This window comes from Mya arenaria, chromosome 2 (assembly GCF_026914265.1).
Source record: "Mya arenaria isolate MELC-2E11 chromosome 2, ASM2691426v1".
In the NCBI taxonomy this organism is placed as follows: Eukaryota; Metazoa; Mollusca; class Bivalvia; order Myida; family Myidae; genus Mya; species Mya arenaria.
In genome coordinates, this window is record NC_069123.1 from 68,868,404 (window position 1) to 68,892,496 (window position 24,093).

At 33.8% G+C, this 24,093-nt stretch overlaps 2 protein-coding genes across 5 annotated transcripts; one reads left to right on the top strand and one right to left on the bottom strand.

Annotated features, from left to right (window-relative positions):
* Positions 1–634: 634 nt before the first annotated feature.
* On the top strand, positions 635–16,534 carry LOC128246871 (DNA-directed RNA polymerase III subunit RPC4-like). Of its 4 annotated transcripts, none has more exons than XM_052965378.1 (9): positions 635–701; positions 994–1,095; positions 10,839–10,940; positions 11,530–11,735; positions 12,371–12,504; positions 12,826–13,075; positions 13,383–13,492; positions 14,611–14,769; positions 16,127–16,534. In XM_052965378.1, the coding sequence occupies exons 2-9, from the start codon at positions 1,016–1,018 to the stop codon at positions 16,238–16,240; spliced, it is 1,155 nt and encodes a 384-aa protein (XP_052821338.1). In that variant the 5' UTR covers positions 635–701; positions 994–1,015; the 3' UTR covers positions 16,241–16,534. The 4 variants fall into 4 exon arrangements, with proteins under 4 accessions (XP_052821338.1, XP_052821349.1, XP_052821359.1 ...); XM_052965389.1 differs by having other exon boundaries at positions 645–721; XM_052965399.1 differs by having other exon boundaries at positions 647–701; positions 999–1,095.
* Positions 16,535–17,383: 849 nt separating this feature from the next.
* On the bottom strand, positions 17,384–23,414 carry LOC128246947 (dynactin subunit 5-like). The gene is made up of 6 exons (XM_052965529.1): positions 23,343–23,414; positions 22,035–22,103; positions 21,694–21,812; positions 20,337–20,448; positions 20,018–20,120; positions 17,384–19,573 (listed from the first exon to the last, which is right to left on the bottom strand). Exons 1-6 carry the CDS (start codon positions 23,388–23,390, stop codon positions 19,467–19,469), a joined length of 558 nt encoding a protein of 185 aa, XP_052821489.1. The 5' UTR covers positions 23,391–23,414; the 3' UTR covers positions 17,384–19,466.
* Between the last annotated feature and the right edge of the window lie 679 nt (positions 23,415–24,093).

The window sequence follows — 24,093 nt, forward strand, 5'->3', positions numbered from 1 at the left end:
ATATTTTAATTAGCTATCGAATTTGGCGCACACTCTTGGTCATGCTGCATTCATACATCTGGCGACTGTTGGAATACATTGCATTGCACCTGGGACCAATATTATAATCATCATTCTTACAGATTGCATTTGTGGTAAGCTGTAACAAATTTTGACTGACAATATACTATTTATGTTTTAACGTCTCTGGCTCCAACTTCCCGAAATATTTTTTTTATAGTAGGTCTAATATTTATTTTTCATTCAGTGAAATTAATTACTTGAACTTAAATTGAATAAGCTAAAAACAAAGTTGTTTTATCTGTATAATTAGTTTCCTTTTGAAGTCTCGGAGAAAAATTATATTAAACAATATAGCGAACTTTGCTTTTTTTGTTCAATTGTAAATTGTATGCATATATTTCACTCGTTTGCCTTTATGTAATATTTCTCATTTTATATCACTGACATTACTGTAATTGCATCATTTATCCAAGAAAGATTGACTTGAGTTCACAGTAGAGTGTTGTTATGTAGCCTGCTTACTGATATATTCCATATACCGATAACGATAGTGCATGGGAACTCCAGACTTAGTAGAGTGTAGCCACCTGGCAATATGTCTTTTCGGTAAATTTTGTTTATCTCTTGAAAGCGCTTAGTGATGCAGATGACATGATGTGAAACAACAACAATGAACATGGAATATTGACAATTCTTTGGTACTTTGACATGTCTTCTTGTATGTTTTCTTTTTTCTTTTTCTGTACCTGATGAATACATACTGGAAAGTCGAATATCTCTCTTACTAAGCGCATAATATACATGATTTAAACGTTGATCGAACATTCGGACATACTATTTCGGATGCTATCAAAGGCAAGGCAAATTCATCTGAAGTTTTACCACGATCAGAAAAATATCCTGTTTTGTCCTTGAATCAATCTTTCTTTATGGTTGCAGGAAAAAAGTTGTGATATTAACATTTCTTGTCAAAAATAATTTTATTCCTAGAATAGTTGAATAAATTGGAGTGATGGCATCTGGAGACAAGAACCCTCAGCTGCCTCGTGGCCTAATCGGCAGGACTGGGACTCCAAGTGGAAAGGGAGCCAGGTAACAGAGATGCTTTCTCAGTCAATTAATTGTAATGATTCTGGACTTGAAGTGATTAAAAAAAGTACTAGCAAATTTTAAGTGATATTTGTATTTAAAATCAATACATACACATGTATAACAAACATAAGCTTTGATTGATAAACCTTTTCTAAATAATGCATTTATAGAAAATATTACTGATAACAAGACCATGTTAAAAAAATAAAATGGATCATAAATATATTAAAGACAACTTTTCTTGTTAACAACTTTAAATTAGGACAACGAGAATGGTATAGTAAAAGTTTGCCATCAAAATTATGGAAGGGATTATCCGCCAGTTAATGCATGCTGCATTATGACAGTTCTCTTTTTAAATTGCTAGTGCATTCGTTCAAATCGTAAGTGCCTTCATGCAATTGCTTCGTTCGTGTTTGTAATGGACTACTGCATTTGTCTATATGTACAACTTTTAGTCTCCTTCATGTTATTGCTTAGTGTCTACGTCTAAACGATAAATGATATATGTCAAGTTTTTACTTTTAATTGACTATTGTGTACTAATTAAAATACAAGAGTACAATTAAACTTCTAATAGTATTACTAATAATATTTATGTAATGTAATAAGACCATTAAAATGCACCTTAATTAGACATCAATCAAACATAGCAGTATGCATTTACCAATAAGCATATAGACAATAGACGAATGCATTTAGAGACAAACGCAACTAAATGAATGGAATTAGAAGGGAACCAGTAAATATTGGTATCCTGCCACAGCAATATTAAATGGAAGGGAAACCAAATGCTGGTACCCTTCTTATCCACGGGAGAGCACTCTCGCGACTTTTGCTATGGTAGCAGGCAACAGTTTTCGTGCAGGAGCTGTCAAAATTATATCTAGAAGAGGTAATGTATGACATTACCTGGACCTAAACATTTAATACTGCTATTTGCAATTTTCTGCTGATTATTTTTTTCCTGGATGTTTTAATTTGGTACTGACACATATCCAAATTCACTGGCTTCAAGACAGCCAAAGCATGTATACTAGAAATCTGTTATCTGTTAATGAACGTAAATGTCAAATTTGTTCTCGAAGAGTTTCATTTCTTGTTAGAATGTACATTGTATAATGATTTAAGAAAACAATACATCATAAAATATTATTGGAAAAACCAAATGTACTGAAATTTGTTGAACTTATTGCCAATGATAAGAAAGCTACATGTAGAAAATTATCGATGTATGTACATAAAGCTTTTGAATTAAGAAATACGTTTGTTTATATCTAACATATGTGTAGTAAGTTTATATCTATATTACCTGCCACTGTCTCCTCACTGTAATAATATTATAGTATTATATATATATATATATATATATATATATATATATATATATATATATATATATATATATATATATATATTATAGTTTGAATTATATAATAATATAGTGTTAGTTATTGTAAAAAATTGTATCTATGAAATTGTATTTGACGACTGATCTATGAATTGCCATGATATGTGTATAATATGCATAATTCTTGTATGCTTATGGGCCTGGGTTGGAGGTTGCCCGCCCCCCTCCTATAAAAAAATTGGTTCTGAGGGAGGGGCGCATGTCAAAAAAGTTGCGCCCATATGTTATGCCCCCTTTAAAGTCAGATCCTGGATCCGCCCCCGAGGATATTGCCTAACAAATAAGCCCGGTTGAAAATTAAAAGTGTGACTTTCTTAATTGCAGTTGGATTGCAGCTCCCCACCTTTGGTTTAAGGTGTTGGCAGTGGTGTTTGTGGGTACTCTCCAAGATAATTTTAGCAATTTCTAGTCCGAAATGGTGCATTTTTGGCGCATTTTATTACTTTTTGTCTCAGATATTGAAATAAAAGTTAACTTGGACGATTTATAGGTGGGGGGCAACCTCCCACACCGCCCCCCCCCACCCCCACCCCCGTCCGGAGTCACTTGTGATGCTGATAACAGATTTCTAGTGTACATGCTTTGGCTGTCCTGAAGCCAGTGAAGGCAAAGAAATTGAAAATTTGAGTGAATGAGACACATGCATAGATTTCTATACATGACAGCCAGGCGTACATATTTTCTTGCGAATGATAGCACTATACTCATACTTGGATTTTTTTAATGGCCTCAGAAATTTCAAAACATGCATGTTATCCATCGAAAATTGGTCAACATCTCACCGCCTAGCAGACAACACATTTCAATTTCTTGCCGAAACGCAGATTAGAATTTGGATATGTGTCTAGCTATGTACCGAATAAAAACATCCAGAAAAAATATAATCAGCAGAAAATAGCATCAATCAATATCAAATTTTTAGGGTCAGATAATGTCATACATTACCTCTTCTAAATATATTTTTGACAGCTCCTGCACGAAAACTGTGACTGCCACCGTAGCAAAAGTCGCGAGAGTGCTCTCCCGTGGATAAGAAGGGTACCAGCATTTGGTTTCCATTCCCATTTAATGTTGCTGACGCAGGATACCAATATTTACTGGTTCCCTTCTAATTCAATTCGTTTAGTTGCGTTCGTCTATATGCATTCGTCTATATGCTCATTGACAAATGCATACTGCTATTGATGAATATTAATTTAGTTTCCAATGGTCTTATTACCGTATATAAATACTATTAGTTATTTAGTATTTATAGCTAAGTTGTAGTTTTGTACACGATTTAGTTATTTAGTTTTTTAAATGTAAGAACTTGACACATGTCATATGTCGTTTAGACGTTAACACTAAGCAATAAAGTGAAGGCAGCTTGAAATTGTATACATGGACAAATGCGTTTGTCAATAACAAAAAGGCACAAAGCAATTGCACGAAGGCACCTGCAATTTAGACGAATGCAATTGCAATTTAAAATGAGAAATGTCATAAAGCAGGATGTATTAACTGGCGGATAATCCCTTCCATACAAAATGGCTTTTCACGTTTCAATGATTGACAATTTATATGTCCAAAATATCATAATCTATGAAGATAATTTTTTAAACCATACTTTTGCCTTTGGCCAACAAAACAAAAAATTATTACCCTTATGTCCTCAGACAGCGGAAAAACTATGCACAATGTTAGTAAATATATATATCATGCATCTTTGTTAAGATTGAGAACCTAATTAAGTTAAAAATTTGATACTATGATATATAGTATACTTCTCTATTGACTATGTCTTTGCTCTTCACGATGATTTGTTTCATATGATTTATTTCATACGTTTTGCATTTTGGCTATGAATGTTATCACATTTAATGCTGAATAAATGTTATGTTATGTTATGTTATGTGATTTGATTGCCAATTAAAGGTTGTAAGTATAAAGTATATTTCTTTGGTGATAGAAATTATACCGCTGATAATTACAGGCCATAATTACAACTAATTAATGCAACCAAATTTACCAGTTTTAAACATCAATTTGCAAATATTACATCAAACAAACATCGTTCTTTAAATAAGAATAGAACAGACAGTTTATTCGACTTAAACATGTGTACATCGTCATAATAAACATAGTTATAAATACATATAAACATGTCACGTATCTAAACTTACAAACATAATATAATAAAATAAAATATAAGCAAAAATATTATGAAAATTGAATACCAGATAATTATAATGTTAACTTTGGCAGTGAGGGAATGTTTCATAACTACTATATCAAGTTAAATTATTTATAAGTGAGTTGCGTATGATAAATGATTCTTTAATATATTTACAAATATTCATAACTTCCTTTTTTTCGCATGATACCAATAATTGATGGAATTTGAATACAGATGGATTAACATAATAGCATCGTTTTATATAAGTTACACGTACTGACGTTAGCATGGACAAATACATATGAGGTGATATTCATCCTCTATGTCCCTACTATTACAACATAAACAATATCTTTCGTTACGAGGTATATTATTATGTGCATAATGTCCTGTTTGTATTCTTAAAGGGTGTACAGAAACTCTCAATTTAACAAAGTATAAACGTAAATTCTTTGGAACTAAATCTAAATATGTTTCATAATCAAAGGAAGTTTTGAAAATTCTATACATATTCAAAACAGAACTGTTACTAATATTACCATACCATTCTTGTTTAAATGTATCTATAATTCTACATTTAAATTCATTTATAAATACATTAACATGCACAATATTTGGGTTATCAAATACGTATGCAAAACCATAATCATTTAACAATTTTTTTACCTTAGAGACCCAGTTTATATAACCCTTATTACAGTCATCAATGGCCTGTTTATACACGGACTTTATTATAATGTTATTACTGTTGCAAATCTTAAACCAGTATTTAATAATTCTTACATATCGATTAATGAATAAAGGGTATCTACCTAGTTCTCCATACACTGTAGCATTACATGTGTTTATTTTAACGTGTAACAGTCGCTTACAAAATTTTAAATGTATAAGTTCTATTTCTTTTGACTTACTAAAACCCCATATTTCACAGGCATAATTCAATATTGAGCCAACAAAAGAATAAAATAGTTGACAAAATATTTTAGGTTTTAGGTCGTATTCTTTGCATTTATATAATAAAGTATTCATGGCCTTAAGAGCTTTTCCAACTAAATGTTCTTGATTCAATGTAAAACTTCCAGTGTAATTTATCACAGTACCTAAATAATTAAAGTTATCAACAACATCGACAGCTTGGCCATTATATGTCCAATGCTCGTTAAGACGTATTCCACCCCGTTTACGGAAAACCATTATTTTTGTCTGATGTATTTACATTTAATCCCCATGCTTTGCAATACGAGTAAAGAGTGTTTAAAAAAATTTTGGACTTCCTCTGCGATTTCCCTAAAATGGCCATATCGTCAGCAAAAAGCAACACAATTAATACAATGTCATCAATACTTAAACCGGAAGTGATGCTATCTTGCATATATAGTTCTAAGTCCTCTACAAACAGGGAAAAAAGAATTGGGGACATAACCTCCCCCTGGCGCAGGCCAACGGCATAACTAAAGTTTTCAGAGTAAGATGAACATCATTTCACACAAGATTTAACATTTTCATACATATCTTTCACTATTCTAAGTAATTTACCTTTTATACCAGATTTATTCAACTTTAGCCACAGAGCATTGTGATAAATACTATCAAAACACTTCAACATGTCGACATAAATAACATATAATCTTTTATTATCATTGATATATTTTTGCACAATAGACATTAAAATATAAATATAAATTGCGTCAACTGTTGAGCAACCTTTTCGAAATCCGAATTGTGCATCCAAAATAGTGGCATTAGCTTCACAAAATGACTCGATGCGCTTATTTAAAATAGTTGTAAATACTTTTGAAAAACAACTAACAAGTGTAATTCCTCTATATATATTTGACCTATTTCAAACACATCGTCTGTATATACTTTTTCGATGAATAAACGTTCTTCTTCTTCTTCTTCTTCTATAATTATTGACATCATTAACAGAACCTTTTTTATGGAGAGGAATGATGACACCTTCTGTCCACTTTTCTGGGAAAAAAAACAGATGCTAAAATGCTATTAAATACATCACATAAGTGGCTTGTTAATATGTCAGCGCATTCAATAAAGTACTCATTTAATATACAGTCGCTACCAGCTGATTTATTTCGTTTTAAATGCTTTATTGCGTTACGTACTTCAATAATAGAAACGGGTTGGTCTAACTCTGGAAATGTAGAGTTATCTTCATCAAAATCATTACTTGAACAAAACTGTTCAGCCTCGTCATTATTGCAATCAAACGTATTGTTGCTAAGATTTTTAAAAAATGTTTTAAAATCTTCCAAAGGGATATTACAGTTGTTAACTTTATTTTTTGATTTAAAAAATTTCCAAAATTCTCTAGGTTTATTTTTCCTTAAATTTTCAATATCCTTCATTTTTTGGCGATAAGCAAAGTTTTTCTTTTTATGAAGTAAATCTTTATAAGACTTCTTTTGTGCACACAGACTATCTGTATTAATATCGGTTTTATTCGAATTAGAAATATGTAAGGCTTCTTGGTATAATCGCCGTGCATTAACACATTCATTATCAAACCAATCCGCATTTTTCGTACAACTATCAATATCAAACAATGCTTTGTTACTGTAAGTACAATGTTTAGAAAATAACGGGTCCGCAACACTGCGGATTGTAGCCGTAAATCTATCTAAAACATCATTAATTGACAATCTATTTGAACAGTTTATATTATCAACAATATCATCGAACACAGGTAATTTTGTAATAATCCCAGTGCGAAATTGTTCACGTAGAGTATTATCCCATTTAAATTTAACGTCAGTGTATGTATCGTAACTATTTGAAAAATTATTACAATATAATGAAAACTGTATTGGAGCTTGATCGCTCCATTCATTGAAATCGCCAATAGTAAAGTCGGATATCAATGAAAAGTTACATTCATGGGTCAATAAGTAATCAATTACGGAAGATCTGTTATGAGAATAAAAAGTATGTTTACAACTGTCACCAATTCTACCATTTAAAATGCGAATACAAGTTGATTTACAAAGATCTAGCAATTTAATCCCATGACTATTATGTACATTTTTAACAGAGCCCCTTACAGAGGCATAATCAGGTACTTAGTCTAGGTCATCAAAAACAGTATTAACATTATCATGTGTAATAAAATCACATTTTTTGCCTACACCAGATAAAAATATTTTATCAAATTCAGAAAATATGTGATATCATTTTCTAGAATTTCAAAAAGATCTACGTTAAATGTATTGTAAACTGGCGAACCTTCGCCCCATATATAAGATGCACAAATATTTACATCCTCCTCAGTATTAAAGAAATTACGATCTAATTTTAGCCAGATAATGCTATCATAATGGTTTTTTACAATTTGAATGTCGTTTGCTAGATGGTCTTTAAAGTAAATAACAATACCACCGCTATTTCTACGTGCGTTTATGTGTTGAATTTTCTGTAGAAATTAAACGAACTATAACCGCTTAAATTAACGTTACTAGATGAATTTGTCCAAGTTTCATATAAAAAACAAATATCAAATGAACTTATCAAATAAGTAAAATCAGTATTGCTCTTTTTACAATCAGTTAAACCATTGATGTTCCATGACAGGATGGACACCTCAGCGCAGTTCCGTCGATGTAGTGGGTGTCGTAAGCTAGGTACGCCCTCTTACCCAGCCGCCTCGCCTCTTTCATCTGGGGAACCTTCTCTTCTGAATGACATCCGGGGGGAATTGTTCAAAAACTCGAAACTGGGTCCCATCAAGCTGTTTCCATGATTTACGAACCATTTCCCGGTCTTTGAAAAAGGAAAACTTTGCAATAATACTCCTGGTCTTATACGCAACTGGGGAACCTGGTGACCGGTGAACCCTCTCAAAACGAATACTGTCCGCTACCTCACAGGCGATCTTGAAGGTGTCCTGGAGATGCCGACGCAGCTTCCGCTCTGTCGCTTCCGCTTGCTCGTTCCCGTCGGTGTTATCCTCGGGCACCCCGTTGAAAACCAAGTTGTTTCTCATGGATTGAGACTGCAGATATGAAACTTCGTCAGAGTATCTCTCTCCTTTTCCAGATTATGCATCCGCTCTGTCAGGACAGCCGCGTGCATATCGACCCCCTCCACCTTGTCTTCGAGACGTATTACTCTTGCGTCAACTTTCATCCAGCGCTAACCACAACTTTTTTATGTCTACCTCAAAAGATGCCATTCTTTTTTCTAAGGATTCAATGGCCCCTAACTTTTTTTCTGTGGTTTCAAGCCTACCATTCACGGCATTCAACACATTCAACAAGTCCCGGTTTGTAGGTTCACTGCTGCTTTCTGCTATGGCTGTACTGACCTTTGTAACTCCACTTACTGTGCTTAAAAATACACTACCATCTAAATTCTCATCACCGTAAAGCACAGAATTAGTCCTGTTTAGAATGTCGCTTACAGATGTAATTCCAGTGTCTGAATCTCCGGACAGGCCTCTTTGTTTACATATTTTCCGGATATTGGTTTCATTGTCACTACTATTTCTATCTTTTCTCTTTTTATTTTTAGATTTAGTCATTATATTTCATTGTGAATGTGTTCCAAGCACTAAAATACATTAAATCCACCATTCAACTAATTATATAAAGCTTTTATTCTTAATTAATTCCAAAATTATTTTCACATTCAAAATTCGAGTGTTCGCACCTAGATCACGTGACAGGTGATAAGAATGCAGGAGTTGTATCTTACATCCTCACAACTTCTTCAGCCTAAAAACTGAAATGATCTAGACATATTACAATGCTTTGCGCTCGTTGTATTCACTGTTCTAACATTGAACGTTTGGAGTTTCATGGGAATTTTTCACAGTTAGTTGGAAGGCATTTGGCAGGTGTCTTATCAAAATGAGCATTCATATACAAGTATTTATTAAAATATGAAGATGATGAAGAGAATGAAGTTAAAAAAAACTGTTGATAAAATTATAAATCATGGTCCGTTATGCTTCTCTAGATGGTCCATAATGTTCCAAAATATGGTCCGTAATGTCTCCAAATATGGTCTGTAATGTCCATGGTCTGTTATTCCTATTTAATAGCCGAAAACGTGCAAATATTAAATGACTGGTGGGTCCTAAAAGATTTACAGTGACGAATTATTGTCGCATACTTTAGAAATGCCACGCTTTCTGCACCTTTCTTTAAAATTAAACGTGGTATCCTTCATAAGAACTATTCTTTTGATATTTATTCATCCTTTTTGGTAAATTAAAACACTTGGCCTAATTGTGGTACCCCATTTGGGAGTAAGAGTGCATCTTTAAGTGAGTGAAGAAAATGTCAACTTTCTAAACTTGAAGTTCACTCGCAATATTTTTGTTCACCCCTTTGTTTTTGGTAGGAAAATTTAATGTAATCAAAAACAACAACAATGCTTTCTGTGTCATAACAATTCACCTTCTAAAGCCATTACATTTGTAAACATAGGACACATATTGAGTTAGTCTGATTTGCAGTCTGCATAAAATATCTTGCAGACGTTCCTGTATTGAAGGTTAATTTTATGTGGAGTTTCTTCTTCAATTTACAGTTACAGTTTTTATGGACGGTTTATTTAAGTTTGGCTTCCATGTCTGATTAGTTTGATTATTGCCGTCAGCCATCATTGATTTCAAGTATCTGTGTGTAAAAAAAACTTGTATATGTCATTATTTTATGTGTGTTTACAAGAATATGAAAGTAGGCAAATTTAACAATGCTATTTTTTTTAAAGAAAAAGTACCTTAAAACTCAATTGCATTTATCCAATTTTCACTTGCATTTGGCTAGTGTGTGAGTGCTAAATTCGAGCTCTGTGTTAATGCAAGTACTTATTTATGGAGTTGTATTTAATGCATTTAAAGTTGTAAAATTGGAAAATCCCCAAACCTAATTCATAATGAAATCCTCTGGTCAATGGATCAAAATTAATGGTCTTTTGAGCTGAGCCATCTTTCAGTATAGCCCACCAACCTGGTCTGTGCCATGTGGATGGGCAATATCAAAATCAATAATTCTCATATAATATCACTTATATTTTGTAAATACATGAATCAAAATTGGCTCATTAAATTAACTTCTTAATCAAGTTGATTTCTTGGCAACATCTTCCCCTGATCAATTGAGTAATATTTCTTATTCTGATATAATATGCCATCTATCAAATATCTTTGAATTTTAGATTACCGTCTATACGAGGACCTAGGGACCTGACTCTTGGAGGTGTGCAAAAGAAGGTTTTCACCCCAACTATTCCAGTCAGAAGAGCAAAACAAGAACCAAGGTGTGTTTTTTTTACTAGAAACAAAAGTATGTTTTTCTCGAATATTCGAGGAATAAGGAGAGTTATATTACTCATCCTAGCGTTGGCGGTGGTGTCAGCCTTGGCATCACACCTCGGTTAAGGTTTTACATGTATAAAGCACCTTTAAGTCATTATCTCAGTAAATACATCATTCATTGCATTGAAACTTTGGATATGTATTCCCAACCACCTAACTTACTAAATTAATTAAGTTAGATAACAATTATTTGAAAATAATGCAGAAAAAGGGCCTTTATTATTTGACTTAGAAATTCTGGTTAAGGTTTTGCATGTAATCACACATAGGTTAAAATCTCAGCAACTACTTGATGTATTGCATTGAGACTTTATACACTGTACCCTTACATAAGTTTGATTGTCATATTTTATTATAACTTGATATAACAATCAACTCTCATTGAGCAACTTACTTGCAGAGACTAATAGATGTTTTTTTAGTTCAATTTAGGTGAAAATATGTTTATCAAAATAGAGGAATGTACATGTATTTGGTTTGAGTTTATTCTTTCTTTCTTTTATATTTTAATACCTGTGATTATTTTTACAGTGCATCTGCAGATCAACCAGGCAGCTCTTCGAACAGTGACAATAAGGAGAAGAAAGGGCACCACCCTCGTGACTGGGGTGGTCGAGGAGGTCCTGGGGGGCGTGGTGGTAGGGGGCGTGGTAGGGGGAGGAACAATGCCAATGTGATACAAACTCATTCATTGTTTGAGCAGGGACCAACAGAGAAATTACATAAACCAACAGGTGGTAAGTTCATGTTGCTCGATCTTATTGATTGTTTTTGCATATTTATAAATAGGCTCATTTTCTACATGTTTGATATTAGGTGCAGGATTTATGGGATAATGTTCACTGGTAATAACTTAATTTATTGGAATACTTACTAGTCATGCAATTAGAACTATTTCCTTTTAAATAGAATTAAAGATACATGCTTAACTAAAGTTCCTTGGGTAACATGAGATAGTTTTGTTTAGTTCAAAAGTCAGAATATGCCATTAATCTTTTATATATCATATTTTAGCAAATAAATGTTTTGTTTGAGGGATTATGGTTGAAAGAAATTGGAGTGAGGCGGTGAAATAAAATTGATATAAATTTAGTAAATATAGCAGAGCTTGAGTGTGTCAAAACATGACAGTTATTATTTTTCTAGTGATTGCTCTAAAACTGGTAAATCTGTAGAACAAAACACTAATTTAGTTTGGCCTTATGCATAAAAAAATATTATTTAAGCTCTTTTATCTAAACATCTTTGAAGTAAAAAAAAATTAGGTTGATAAAACTGTCCTTTATGTACATGTCCGAAAGGTTTTGCTTGTAAACATCTATGATATATAAAGATAAATTTTAAGCTTTCAACTTATTTTCTATAACTATAGGTTCAGAGTACAGTTATTCTGGAGGTGGAGGGGGTGGTCGTGGCGGCACTAGCTCAAGTCCCAGGAAATCCTTCAAGCAGGAGAAGACTGATGAAGAAACTAAAGAAGTCCTTGATCAGCTACTGAGAGATGATGTATGCTGCTTTACCTTATGTTTACATACAGATGTTATTATGCTAGATGTAGAGTGTAGTGAGGATGGGTATGCAGGGAGCATTGTGAAAAAAGGGAAGGGAGTGGCACTCATCTATCCTAATGAAGAAATAATGCTAAATTGCCTTAATTGATATTAAAGGATAAATTAACTTGGTAAGGACTATTTTGATGTATCTGACAATCTAAGAAGATAGTCATAAAATCAAAGAAACTCTCTTTGATTACATAGAAAGAGCATACAAATCTGAAATAAATACAAATGAAACTAAACATGTAGATAATTGGTCTTTCCTCTACAGTTTATATCTGGACCTGGCCTTGATGAGGAGGATATAACCCTGATGCCAGTAAAACTGCCTTTGGAGGTGAAGGCAGAGAGGAGCCTCAAATCTGGACCAGAGCCAGCAGTCAAGGAGGAGCCAATGGATGAGGGGGAGGACAAAGCAGACGTGGCCAGTGATCTCATGTCCGGCAAGGCCAACATATTCAGACACTCACCCACACTGTCTTCGACTTGTGGAGAACTGTTCACAAATCAAGGGAAATCAGGTATGGTTCTTTATATTGATATTTATACAATCATATGTATAAAAGTAATGACTCATGAAAAACTTTCTTTTAAACCAAGCCTACAAAACATTATCAACATTTCAATACATTTTCCCTTTGATAACATCCAGAATGATTTGTCTATATTAACTCAAAAAAACAACAACTTCAGCAGCTAAACATCCTTATTTTTGAAAATCAAAAAGTCAACATTGAAGGATAACATTTATCATAATACTGATTATCGTCATAACCTATGAAATATAGTGTATAAAGCTACATTGTACTATTATATATGATCCCTCAGATGAGGGCCAGCTATTGTACATTCAACTGCCAGACAGCCTGCCTGGCCTGCCACTCTCCACAGAGGAAGACTTCCAGAAGAAGAAAACAGATCAGGGGGCTGACAAACAGGTCTGTTGGGACAATTTAAATATTCAGCTGTGTCCTGCAGTGCTTACCTAGCAATCTCACTAAATAAGACACAGCCGCATGTATAAAAAGAGTTATACATCTCTCTTTGTCCTAACTTAACTGTTCAGAGATGAACTTTGTTTTCTGTAGTTCATTTGGTTTTCAACGATTGAAAAGTTATGAATGATGTGAAATTTTGCTTGTACAGTGGAAACTCACTAAACCGGATCTCCACAAAACCGGAATCCTGGGGATACCGGACTCTTTTCAGAGTCCCGGTTTTCCCCTTCTATTTTCAATGTAAAAAAATCCCTATAAAACCGGAACCCCGGAATTCCGGATACTGGACAAAAAATCAAGAAAATTTGTTAGTTGTCAAAGTAATTTTACCTCACAAAACAGGACGTTTATTTGTTCAAACGTGTCAAAATAATTTTGTGTATTAGGAATTCGCGAATCGCGTGTCACTTTGTTTTGACAACTGGTGCGTCGTTAAATATTACACCTGTGATGTTGTGGTAACTCGATAATCGATAATGATGATTGCGCTGTGGATTAACTCTCGCGCGATAATCAAACTTGTGAAAAGGAAATTGATTGAAACAATAATTTGTTTGTTGCAGAAAATAAAGAACTAGAAACGGTTATTTAGTGATCATTTTGGAGGGTTGTGTTATCTAAAGACTTCTATGATTCAATCAAATTAGAGCAGTGCATTAATTAAACTATTAAACATACATAGCAAGCATTAAATTACACGAGTTGTTTTATTTCAAGACTTGGAAAAAAGATGATTATAAAAACGCAGAAATGTTTAATTATGCTTATCACTTTTGCAAGTGCTTTAATCATGTCTCAACCTCTGTCTAAACGTCGGAGAATTGAACTGTCCCTAGAGGACAAAAGCCTTAGGGTTAACTCAGTTAATATTTTGAGTAAACTCACTCCGTACATCAAATCCTCACTAAACCGGAATCCTCACTAAACCGGACATTTTGCCCAGTCCGGACCTTGTCCGGTTTAGTGAGTTTCCACTGTACATACATGTAAATATAACATTTGATTGGAACCAGGTATTTAAATTGCTTTTGACTAATTGATAAAATTGCATTTTTCAGGACAAACACCTTTCTGACAAGATGAAAGGTTGTAACCTTGACAACTTTAATGAGGGTTTGATTGGTAAACTAATAGTGCGTAAATCTGGTCGGGTGCAGCTTAAGCTGGGTAACACCTGCCTGGATGTAAACATGGGTACTCCATGTGGATTTTTACAGGTAACATCTACATTTTAACTTGTCTGTTTCTCATGAAGAACATTTCTGGTTTGTCTACTTGACAGCATAAAAAATACAGAATACAGAAACAATACACACATGTTTAGCAAGGTTTATAACTCTTGCTTTAATAATAGTTATGCCCCTTGATTGATAGAGAACTGCAGACGAGGGATGGCATCTGCTTGAGGTGCTCCTGTTATTATTATGCAAACCCTTAACTGTTGGCCTTCAAAAACTTCATTTAAATTGTAATGAACTTTTAATTCTTATACGTCGTTCATTGAATGGGACATGTTTTACCTGCGACATAAAGGCAGGCAGATGGGCAAGCAGGCCAAAAGGACATCTTCCAGCCTTTGTCCAATCAATTGATTGATGGGTGTAATATCTCAGACAAGTTCCATAACCAGCCATATTGCTTTAGTCACTCAAGAGTTATCATCCTTTAATTATAGAAATGACCTAAAATCGGTCAGAATTTGTTAAGAATGTGTATAAGCATAATATCTCGGGAAATTCACATAACCAGCCATATTGCTTTAGTGATTGGAGAGTTATTATAATCACTCTTTTATTGTAGAAATTACCTAAAATTGGTCTTTTCCAATCAACAACTTTAGAATGCTTATTCCAGTCATCACCAAATTTGGCCAGAATGTGTTTGGGCATATTTTGGACAAATTCATTAACCAGCTATATCACTCAAGTCACTCAAGAGGGATGACCCTTTAATTATACTTCAAATCAGTCTTGTCCAATCAGCCTTTGTTTAATCATCACCAAATTTTGTGTACGCAATATCCCAGTCCGGGTCGCTAACCAGCCATGTCACCTCGGTCACTCCAGAGTTATGACCCTTGAATTGGCAATAACTTTATTAACAGTGTCTATCTAAATTTTGCTTAAGGTACAACCTCTTATCATCTTGGTGTTCTAAAAGGAGGGGCATATTTTGCAATAGTTGGTGCTCTTTTTTAACGATGAAAATAGGTTTGTCTATCCTGAAAATAGCGGGGGTTCGGTTTGAGTAAAGGGATTCAAACCCAATAGAGGGTAAAGGAGCTTAGTCCACTTCTGAAATTGTTTCAAGTCATTTATATTCATTTCAAGGTACTTCTTACTGTTTTTGATGCAAATGTAGGAGCAAAAAATAGTCTTTAAGATACTGTTCAATAGTCCGAAGTTGAAAGCTCTCAATTCTAAATGAAGAACCCCTTACATGCATTATGTGTACCATGCCTCATTCTGGCAAATAATTTGTTGAAATATGCCCCTTGTCCAATTGAGAAAATAAGACAAGTGTGACAACTTGATATTTTAAGTTTTTACTCTCTTGTTTTTGCATGTATTGCAGGATGTGGCAAGTGTACGTGTAGAGGGAAACAAGGGTGACATCTCCATTCTCGGCCATGTTGATCATAGACTTGTGTGTACACCAGACTTTGAAACCATGCTAGATGTCTCCTAGCAGTGGCAGTACAAGTGCATGATACAGCTAGTGTGTGTATCAGGAAGCAATCTACTGAAGAACTCATTGTTGTTGAATAATCATACAAAAAGAGTCACTCATTATCTGAGGAGTTGAATGGGAAGTCTGTGCTGTTTTGTAAGTGACAAGATGTTACTTTATGATTTGGACATAAATATACATGTTGGTGTGTTCTTTTTGGATAGTTTCTCATGTTTCATGGAATTTTCAGAATAATTCCAGGTTCAAGGAATTTTCAGAATAATTTTGTTAAGTTTTGAAATAAAATTAATCTCAACTAACCTTTGCCTTACTTTTGACACCCCCCATCAGAAGCAAATTTCACAATTTGACAACCACCTACAGATGCAAATTAGCGAAAAAAGACACCCCACCAAATATGATTTAAAAATTGCCATCCCCCCCCCTAAGTTATATGCTTAAATGAAATCGCCCTTACAAATTAACACATTAAGGACCTTGCAATGACCTTCAAGTTTGCGTTGCTGCTTTACCGTTTTTGCATGCAAGCCTTTATCATGCACAAATCTCATACTTCATTTGACCTCCTGCCAAGCACATAGATTTAATTCCAAACACTCAGAATGCTGTAGCCTAGCTTAATAAGTAAACTTTAGTTAAAGATAATCACATGAAACTTAATACACATGTTACCAGTGATGATATTCACATGTATACCAAGGTCAATTACTCTGGCTTTAGTTATCATGAGTACCGCTTTTTTGATCGAGCCAAAAAAAATCTTAAGCCTTGGCCATAACTCAAAACACTTAGTCACAAAAGCTCACATTTTATCAGTCCCAATATGACTCATTTGTGTATCGAAGCCTATAATCCTGGTTTCTTTTAATAACTTCTGCCTCGTGAACATGCAAAACACTTTGAACCAAGTATTGATATTATTCAGGGACAGATCCAGTTATTTCTGTTGGAGAGGGCACAACCATATGACATTGGTCCCTCCCTGCGAACCAAAAATGTTGGCAGGGGAATGTTTTTTAACATTCCTAGACTGAAATGTTGCATTTTGAAGGTATTTCAATACCTTTCTCCGATATTGTCATTAAAAGTTAACTACTAGGCCTAATCTGCTAGTCTTAACAAGAGAAAAAGCAACAACGATTTAATTTATTGTCACATTTATAGCCTATGCACACTTAGTTACAGTGAAAACATGTACAGTTTTACACACACAGCTGATAATGAGTAATAGTAGAAGTCATACAAATGTAGGTTTGTAGAGGCTTACAAACAATAATGAATGATAGCAGAAATCATAGGTTTGTTGAGGCTTTGTTTCAATTGAGTTTAAGTGCTCAATTGATTGTGACAACAGCGTGTACAGGAGAACTCGTACCAGCATGATTAACCGGTACCATCAGGAAGTTGCACACAATTTGGAGAAGTCATCCCGTGTATATCTATTGTTTCAATGTGAAATGGGAACAACATTTTCTACAGATGACGAGATCAAATGCAATATGCCATTTTTCTGGACTAATAGTTCATAATAAAACAGAATATATACTTACACAATCATGTACAAAAGATTTAACCTGTATCATCAGTAATACATAATTATGTAACATGTATACACGTATGGAATGAGTTCTCCAAATATGGTGTGACATGATAGTGGTAGGACTTTTTACTCACACTCAATCCCTGATAGGAACAAGTATCAACGTTCCCTCTTCAGAGGCAAAAAGAACACCTCAACTGGGACTTGAGCCTTCCACAGCTATGCAAGCATTACCATCATCACAATAAACTACGTACAGTGAATTTGAAATGTTTCTGGATATTAAATAGCACATTGCGCAAGCATAATTGATAAGTAATGTTATTATTCAATGACAACCTTTATTTATTGCATTGCCTATTTATATTGGTGATTACAAATCACAACAGGAAGAAGTTCATACATATCATAACTAATCAGTGAGGGTTATTATCATTGAAATAAGGCAATGACAGAATATTTTTTTAATGAATTAAATGAAAATATATCTTGAAATACAACTTTTAAATTCTATTATTTTACACATATACCGTAAATATTGCTGCTTTGTAAACATGGGAAGAAATAACATATTCTGAAACAAGATGACCCAGGCCAAGACAAAACTAGAAGCGCTGCAATGCGACAAGACCAAGTTTTCATTATGGGCAATCAAAAAATATTGGCAATTAATTTCTTGTATGAGTTAGGAAAAATGAGTAGCCTTTATCTTTACTTTTATCAAATATAGACGTAACAGAAAATTATTCTAGTTCAGTATCTTTCGTGTTTAGTGTCCATTAGTTTGAACTCAAGCTGTTGAGCAGAAACCATTTTTCTATTTTAAGTAACAGTGAGCTTGACCCCCTCAAAAGCAATCCCAAGCTAACTCTTTACATAACATACAAAGTCCTACACACCAACTTTAAATACTATCCATCAATAATACCTAAGTTATTGGGCAGAAACTAATGTTTGGGACCCGCCCTTTCAAGGACATCCCCATTCTAATAACTTGGTATTCGTTGAAAACCCGGTTAAAAATTAAGATATCTTGAGTTTCTCAGTAATCACTGGATTTATTCTACATTAATGAGTACTTTTATTTCCATTCATTTTCAATAATAATATTATTCAATGAAGTCAACAGAGAAGCTTAAAAACAGACATATATGGGTGATAATTACATGTTATATTTCACCACAAAGTTTGAAAACATCAGTTTGAATTAGAAGACATTTTAATATACATTTTAAAATCCACCCAAACCCACTTTCTGTGGAGCCATGTTGCATCAAATCATGCAAGAATGGTTTTGAAAGAGTACTTCATGAGTGTTAAATGGCATTTAATTGTTAATTAAGCTTTTTCATACCAAACATTAATAATACAGGGAAAAACAGTGTTTGCTTTGCCTGCTCCAGTTGCAAAACAAAATAAAAATGTTTTATTTTGCATGGTTGCTGTGTATTCTTTCACACAAATTGATAGTTAAAATAAACTCACATGGTGTGGCCTTAGAGATGATGAACAATGTTTATTGAAGCGTTGGTCTGATATAAGAGAATAATCCTTAAAATCAATTCAAGCAACAAGAAAGCAAAGGAAACTGCAAGGAGTCACAAGTGCACTCAGTCAAGCAAAATATTGTGTTGTAACCAAAAATACAGAAAATAAATAATAATGATATAATAATGTATTGCACTATTTCCCTTTCCCTTTGCCAGTTGGTTTAAAGTTCATGTAGAAGTTAACTGTAAAGTCCAGCATCAGATCTTGTGTACACTCAGGCAGCTCTCCTGTAACATGACCTGGAAAGGTAGCCAAACATGATTACCTTAAATGATCTCTTTAAGAAAACTTTTGACTGGTTCAAGTTTGAACAAAAATGGTCCTGTTTGTAATAAAGGTGAACAAATCCTCCTGAAGTTTTCTGACACTATGAAGCTAGACCTTTACTTACTAACATGATTGCAAATATCATGTTTCAAACCAAATTCACAGATCTCACGTCATAATTAAGTAAAAACCTCATTTTCCATTTCTGTCACCATACCTTATTCTTTTATAATAATAACAATGGTATTCATCATTTATAAATAATTATGTAATAACTGTGATCGCAAGCAGTTTGTGTGTTTTTCCATAGGCTTCAAGCTGTGGCATAAGTCAGAATAATAGGTGTTCAAATACATGTAAGGTTTTTATTTATACATCTTTTTACAAATACTGAGTGAGGTTCAGTGTATGTTTACCAGGTGATCCGGAGAACACAGTAAATGGAGGCACCACAGTTTCTGGGGGTAACACCGTGTTATCAGCTATTGCACAGCAGTCTTTCAACACACACCGGCGACCCTGAAAAAGACAATTTGTTTGCGTTTCTTCTAAGCATGACAATTCTCAATGAACATTTTCTGAAAGTTCATCCCTAACAATCACTCCTTTTTTTACTCAAAACACATTCATCATTGGAAGTTAACAATATTATATATTAATGATGTTTTGAAAATCGAACTATAAATCCCGGATAACCCATGTGAAAATAATCTGCAAAATTGTTGCTTGACTTACTATCACACAATTCTTTCCAATATGAACATAAGAGCCAACTTGCGCAGCATTGACTATGGCTCCTTCGTCGATAAACACATGGTCTCCAATGTGAAGTGGGAAGAAGGCAACTCTGAAAGTGCAAATACATAGAAACTTAATGATCATCATTTTCACATACTGGTAAGAGCATGTTGATAATGTATTATTGCACTTGTATCACAATCCTCATAAACAAGTAACCGTCATGTCCAGGAGAGCATTTATACCAATAAAATTGAGTTAATCAATTCCAACTTCAGCATGTAAATGTACAAGTGGATGCATTTCTTTAACTTGTTTTTACTTCTTCATATTTATTACAGACATTTCTTCACCAAGAAGCAAGTTTTGTATTATTTATAAAATAACTTATGGACAGAAGTATGTGGGTTTTCTATACCTAAAAGGCGCAAAACTGGGCCCTATTTACATTTCCAAGACTACTTTTCCCACAAAAGTGGTATCAAAAATCAATGACGAGAGAGGTTTGTCAAACATTATGCCCCAAAGATGGCCATGTTGTCAGACGAGAGATGTTTGTCAAACATTATGCCCCAAAGATGGTCATGTTGTCAGGATTATTTGGACATTTGAAATTTGCATGGACTGAAATGACAGCTGATTTGTCATTGACATTGGATGCCTTTAAGGCAGTTTTAAGATTATGACCTATATGTGAGGATGGTAGGTACAGTTTTTAATTATGTTCAGATGATGACTGATATTTGCAGATAAAAGTGTATCCTCTGAGCCAGGGTTTCCGCCAGAAAATTCATAAGGCATGTTGGGGACTCATATTCATCATTAAAATTTACGTCATATTTACTTATTCCCTGCTGTTAAGAGTCTTAGCAGCAGGGAATAAGTAAATATGACAGTAATTTTAATGATGAATATGAGTTATTTCCTTTGATTCTTTGACTCAAAATCCATTGGGGTCATCAACTGGCCACCCCCAACCTAAATGTCAAGTTTGAGGGCCATGGATTCAGGCATTGTCGAGTTATCACTCAAACAACCTTTTCGCATCCAAGGTCACTGTACCTTGACCTTTGACGCGATGACTTCTAAAATCAAGATGGGTCATCTACTGGTCAAGTCAAGTTTGATGATCATAGGTCCAGGCATTGTAGAAATATCACTCGAAGAAGCTTTGTTAACCATTTCACATTTTCGGTCACTGTGACCTTGATCTTTGGCCCAAAGACCCCTAAAATCAATAGGGGTCATCTACTGGTCAGGCCCAACCTCCATGTCAAGTTTGATGACATACTAAAATGGCAAGACAACAAGCTATAAGCCATAGGTTGACAGCCACTACATGAAGTTAGCTCACCCTTTGCTGAATTTCTTAAATGGAGGTCGGATGACTGCTTTCCTGCTGATGATACAGTGTCTTCCTATTCGAACATTGGCCAGGTCACCACGTATCACACAATCAGTCATGATTATACTCTGCAAAACAAATTCTATATTATTAACTGCTAAAAGAAATGACACTTTTCAAGTTCGCCATTCCTTATAAAAAAAATCTGTACACATCCTAATCAGCAACAATACTTGAGATTTTTAATTTTCTTTAACATGTTTTTGCTATTGAGTACTTTTGTTTAAAACACATGTTCTTGTATGATTTTCATTGAATTTGAGCTCAATTTTACACTTCTACCATCATACCTTTCCACTGATGACAATATTCTGGCTGCCACATAACACTGATGATCTGCTTACTTTATTTCCTGATGCCTAAAATGATATCAATGATTTGTAGCCAATAAATTGTAATATCATAGAAATATTGCTAGTTAATGGTGTCACTGAGTGATGTAGTGGAGAAACAATTGACCACCAACCCAGGGGTCAGAAGTTTGATCACAAAAACTAAAAATAACTAAGGGGTCAGAAGTTTGATCCCAAAAACTAAATAAAACTAACCATCTTATGGTAGAGACATTAAACCGGGTTCTTACATGTATGAATAGGAGTTCTTCACAGAATCAGAGCAGCTCTTACAAGGGTTGCATTTGTCTGTGCACTATACCCAACATAACAAGATTGGTACTCTCGCTTCATGCCGACAAATGAGCCTGTGGCCTTGTTAAAAAACATTCACCTAATGTGTTATATTACTTTCATTACAAACCCTTCAATAAAAATGTTTTAAATTCAAATGAACCTGTTCATTAAAACTGAAGTGTTTTTTAAGTAAGTACAGATTGCATTCAGACAGGGCTCAATTCCTCATCTGGCCTAGTTTGTATGGGCCAGATTGGCTGACCATACAGTACATCACAGACTAAAAGATCATAGGTTGAAAGACAAAAGGTCCAAGATTGAATCAAGACTTTATGGAATACCTAATGTTAGGTGCTGTTTTTGCACAGAAAAATGTTGGACCACCCACTTATATGTAGATAATTTTGGCAATATTGTCTGCCTACTAGGGATGTCTCATCTGTAAATCTTGGGGCCCTTTTTGGTATCTTAATTATTTCAGTATTATAAAGACTTGTTTAACATCAAACAATAATCAAAACATTGATACAATTCCATCGATGTAAATAAATATCACTAATTGCCACGCTTCGAGTTGCGAAATATTTTAGAAAAAAAAAGAAATGCAAATGTTTTAGAAAAAAAAGAAAATGCAAATGTCCGTAATTTTTCATCCGAATCTAAAAACATCAGACCAGTGCGAAAATTATCATCAAATTCGCAATTGTGTATAACGAAAAGTAGTCAGTCTTTAAAATTGCTTCTTTACAATACAATACAATAAGTTTTATTTCAAGTCGGCAAGACACAAACATATGCAACATAAGCTCTGATGAGCTTTTTTAACCGACCGTTAACAGGTGTATATGAGATCAACACGAGTAAAAATAGCTATAAAAGGAAAAAGTATTAGATATTTCTACATTATATATCATCTAAAAGCACACATATTATTCTTTTTACTTCTTTTTATTTTATAAGAATTATTACCGTTTCAATATACTCCGGATTATTGTAATATGTTTCAATTAACTCCATCTTTTACGATGGAGCAGGCAACAGATCATACGAAGACAAGTTACTTCCGTAGTTTCATTCGGAACTCCTCGGCCATTTTTTCAAAAACAAGTTAAGAGTGGATTTCACTTCTCGAAAACTGGATTTCACCTCGATTTCCGATCTATTTTCGAAAAATTGCTCTAACTTCTTCATTTTTTGACCAATTTCAATAAAATTTGAAATATAAACCCTTTATGAGGCACTTTCTAATAAATATACAAAAACAGAAAATTATTTATTAAAATTAATGAGTTGTGAGTGGATTTCACTTCTCGAAAACTGGATTTCACCTCGATTTCCGATCTATTTTTGGAAAAAAATGAAAAATTACTCTAACTTCTTTATTTTTTGACCAATTTCAATAAAATTTGAAATATAAACCCTTTATGAGGCACTTTCTAATAAATATACAAAAACAGAAAATTATTTATTAAAATTAATGAGTTGTGAGTGGATTTCACTTCTCGAAAACTGGATTTCACCTCGATTTCCGATCTATTTTTGGAAAAAAATGAAAAATTGCTCTAACTTCTTTATTTTTTGACCAATTTCAATAAAATTTGAAATATAAACCCTTCATGAGGCACTTTCTAATAAATATACAAAAAACAGAAAATTATTTATTAAAATTAATGAGTTATGAGTGGATTTCACTTATCGGAATCTGGATTTCACCTCGATT

Coding starts and splice junctions, on each gene's coding strand:
- LOC128246947 (XM_052965529.1), bottom strand. CDS start 23,390: ATGGAGTTAATTGAAACATATTACAATAATCCGGAGTATATTGAAACG. Junction 21,813..22,034: donor ATATTGTCATCAGTGGAAAG/GTATGATGGTAG, acceptor TTTGTTTTGCAG/AGTATAATCATGACTGATTG. Junction 20,449..21,693: donor TTTAAGAAATTCAGCAAAGG/GTGAGCTAACTT, acceptor TTGCACTTTCAG/AGTTGCCTTCTTCCCACTTC.
- LOC128246871 (XM_052965378.1), top strand. CDS start 1,016: ATGGCATCTGGAGACAAGAACCCTCAGCTGCCTCGTGGCCTAATCGGC. Junction 10,941..11,529: donor AGAGCAAAACAAGAACCAAG/GTGTGTTTTTTT, acceptor TTATTTTTACAG/TGCATCTGCAGATCAACCAG. Junction 13,493..14,610: donor ATCAGGGGGCTGACAAACAG/GTCTGTTGGGAC, acceptor TGCATTTTTCAG/GACAAACACCTTTCTGACAA.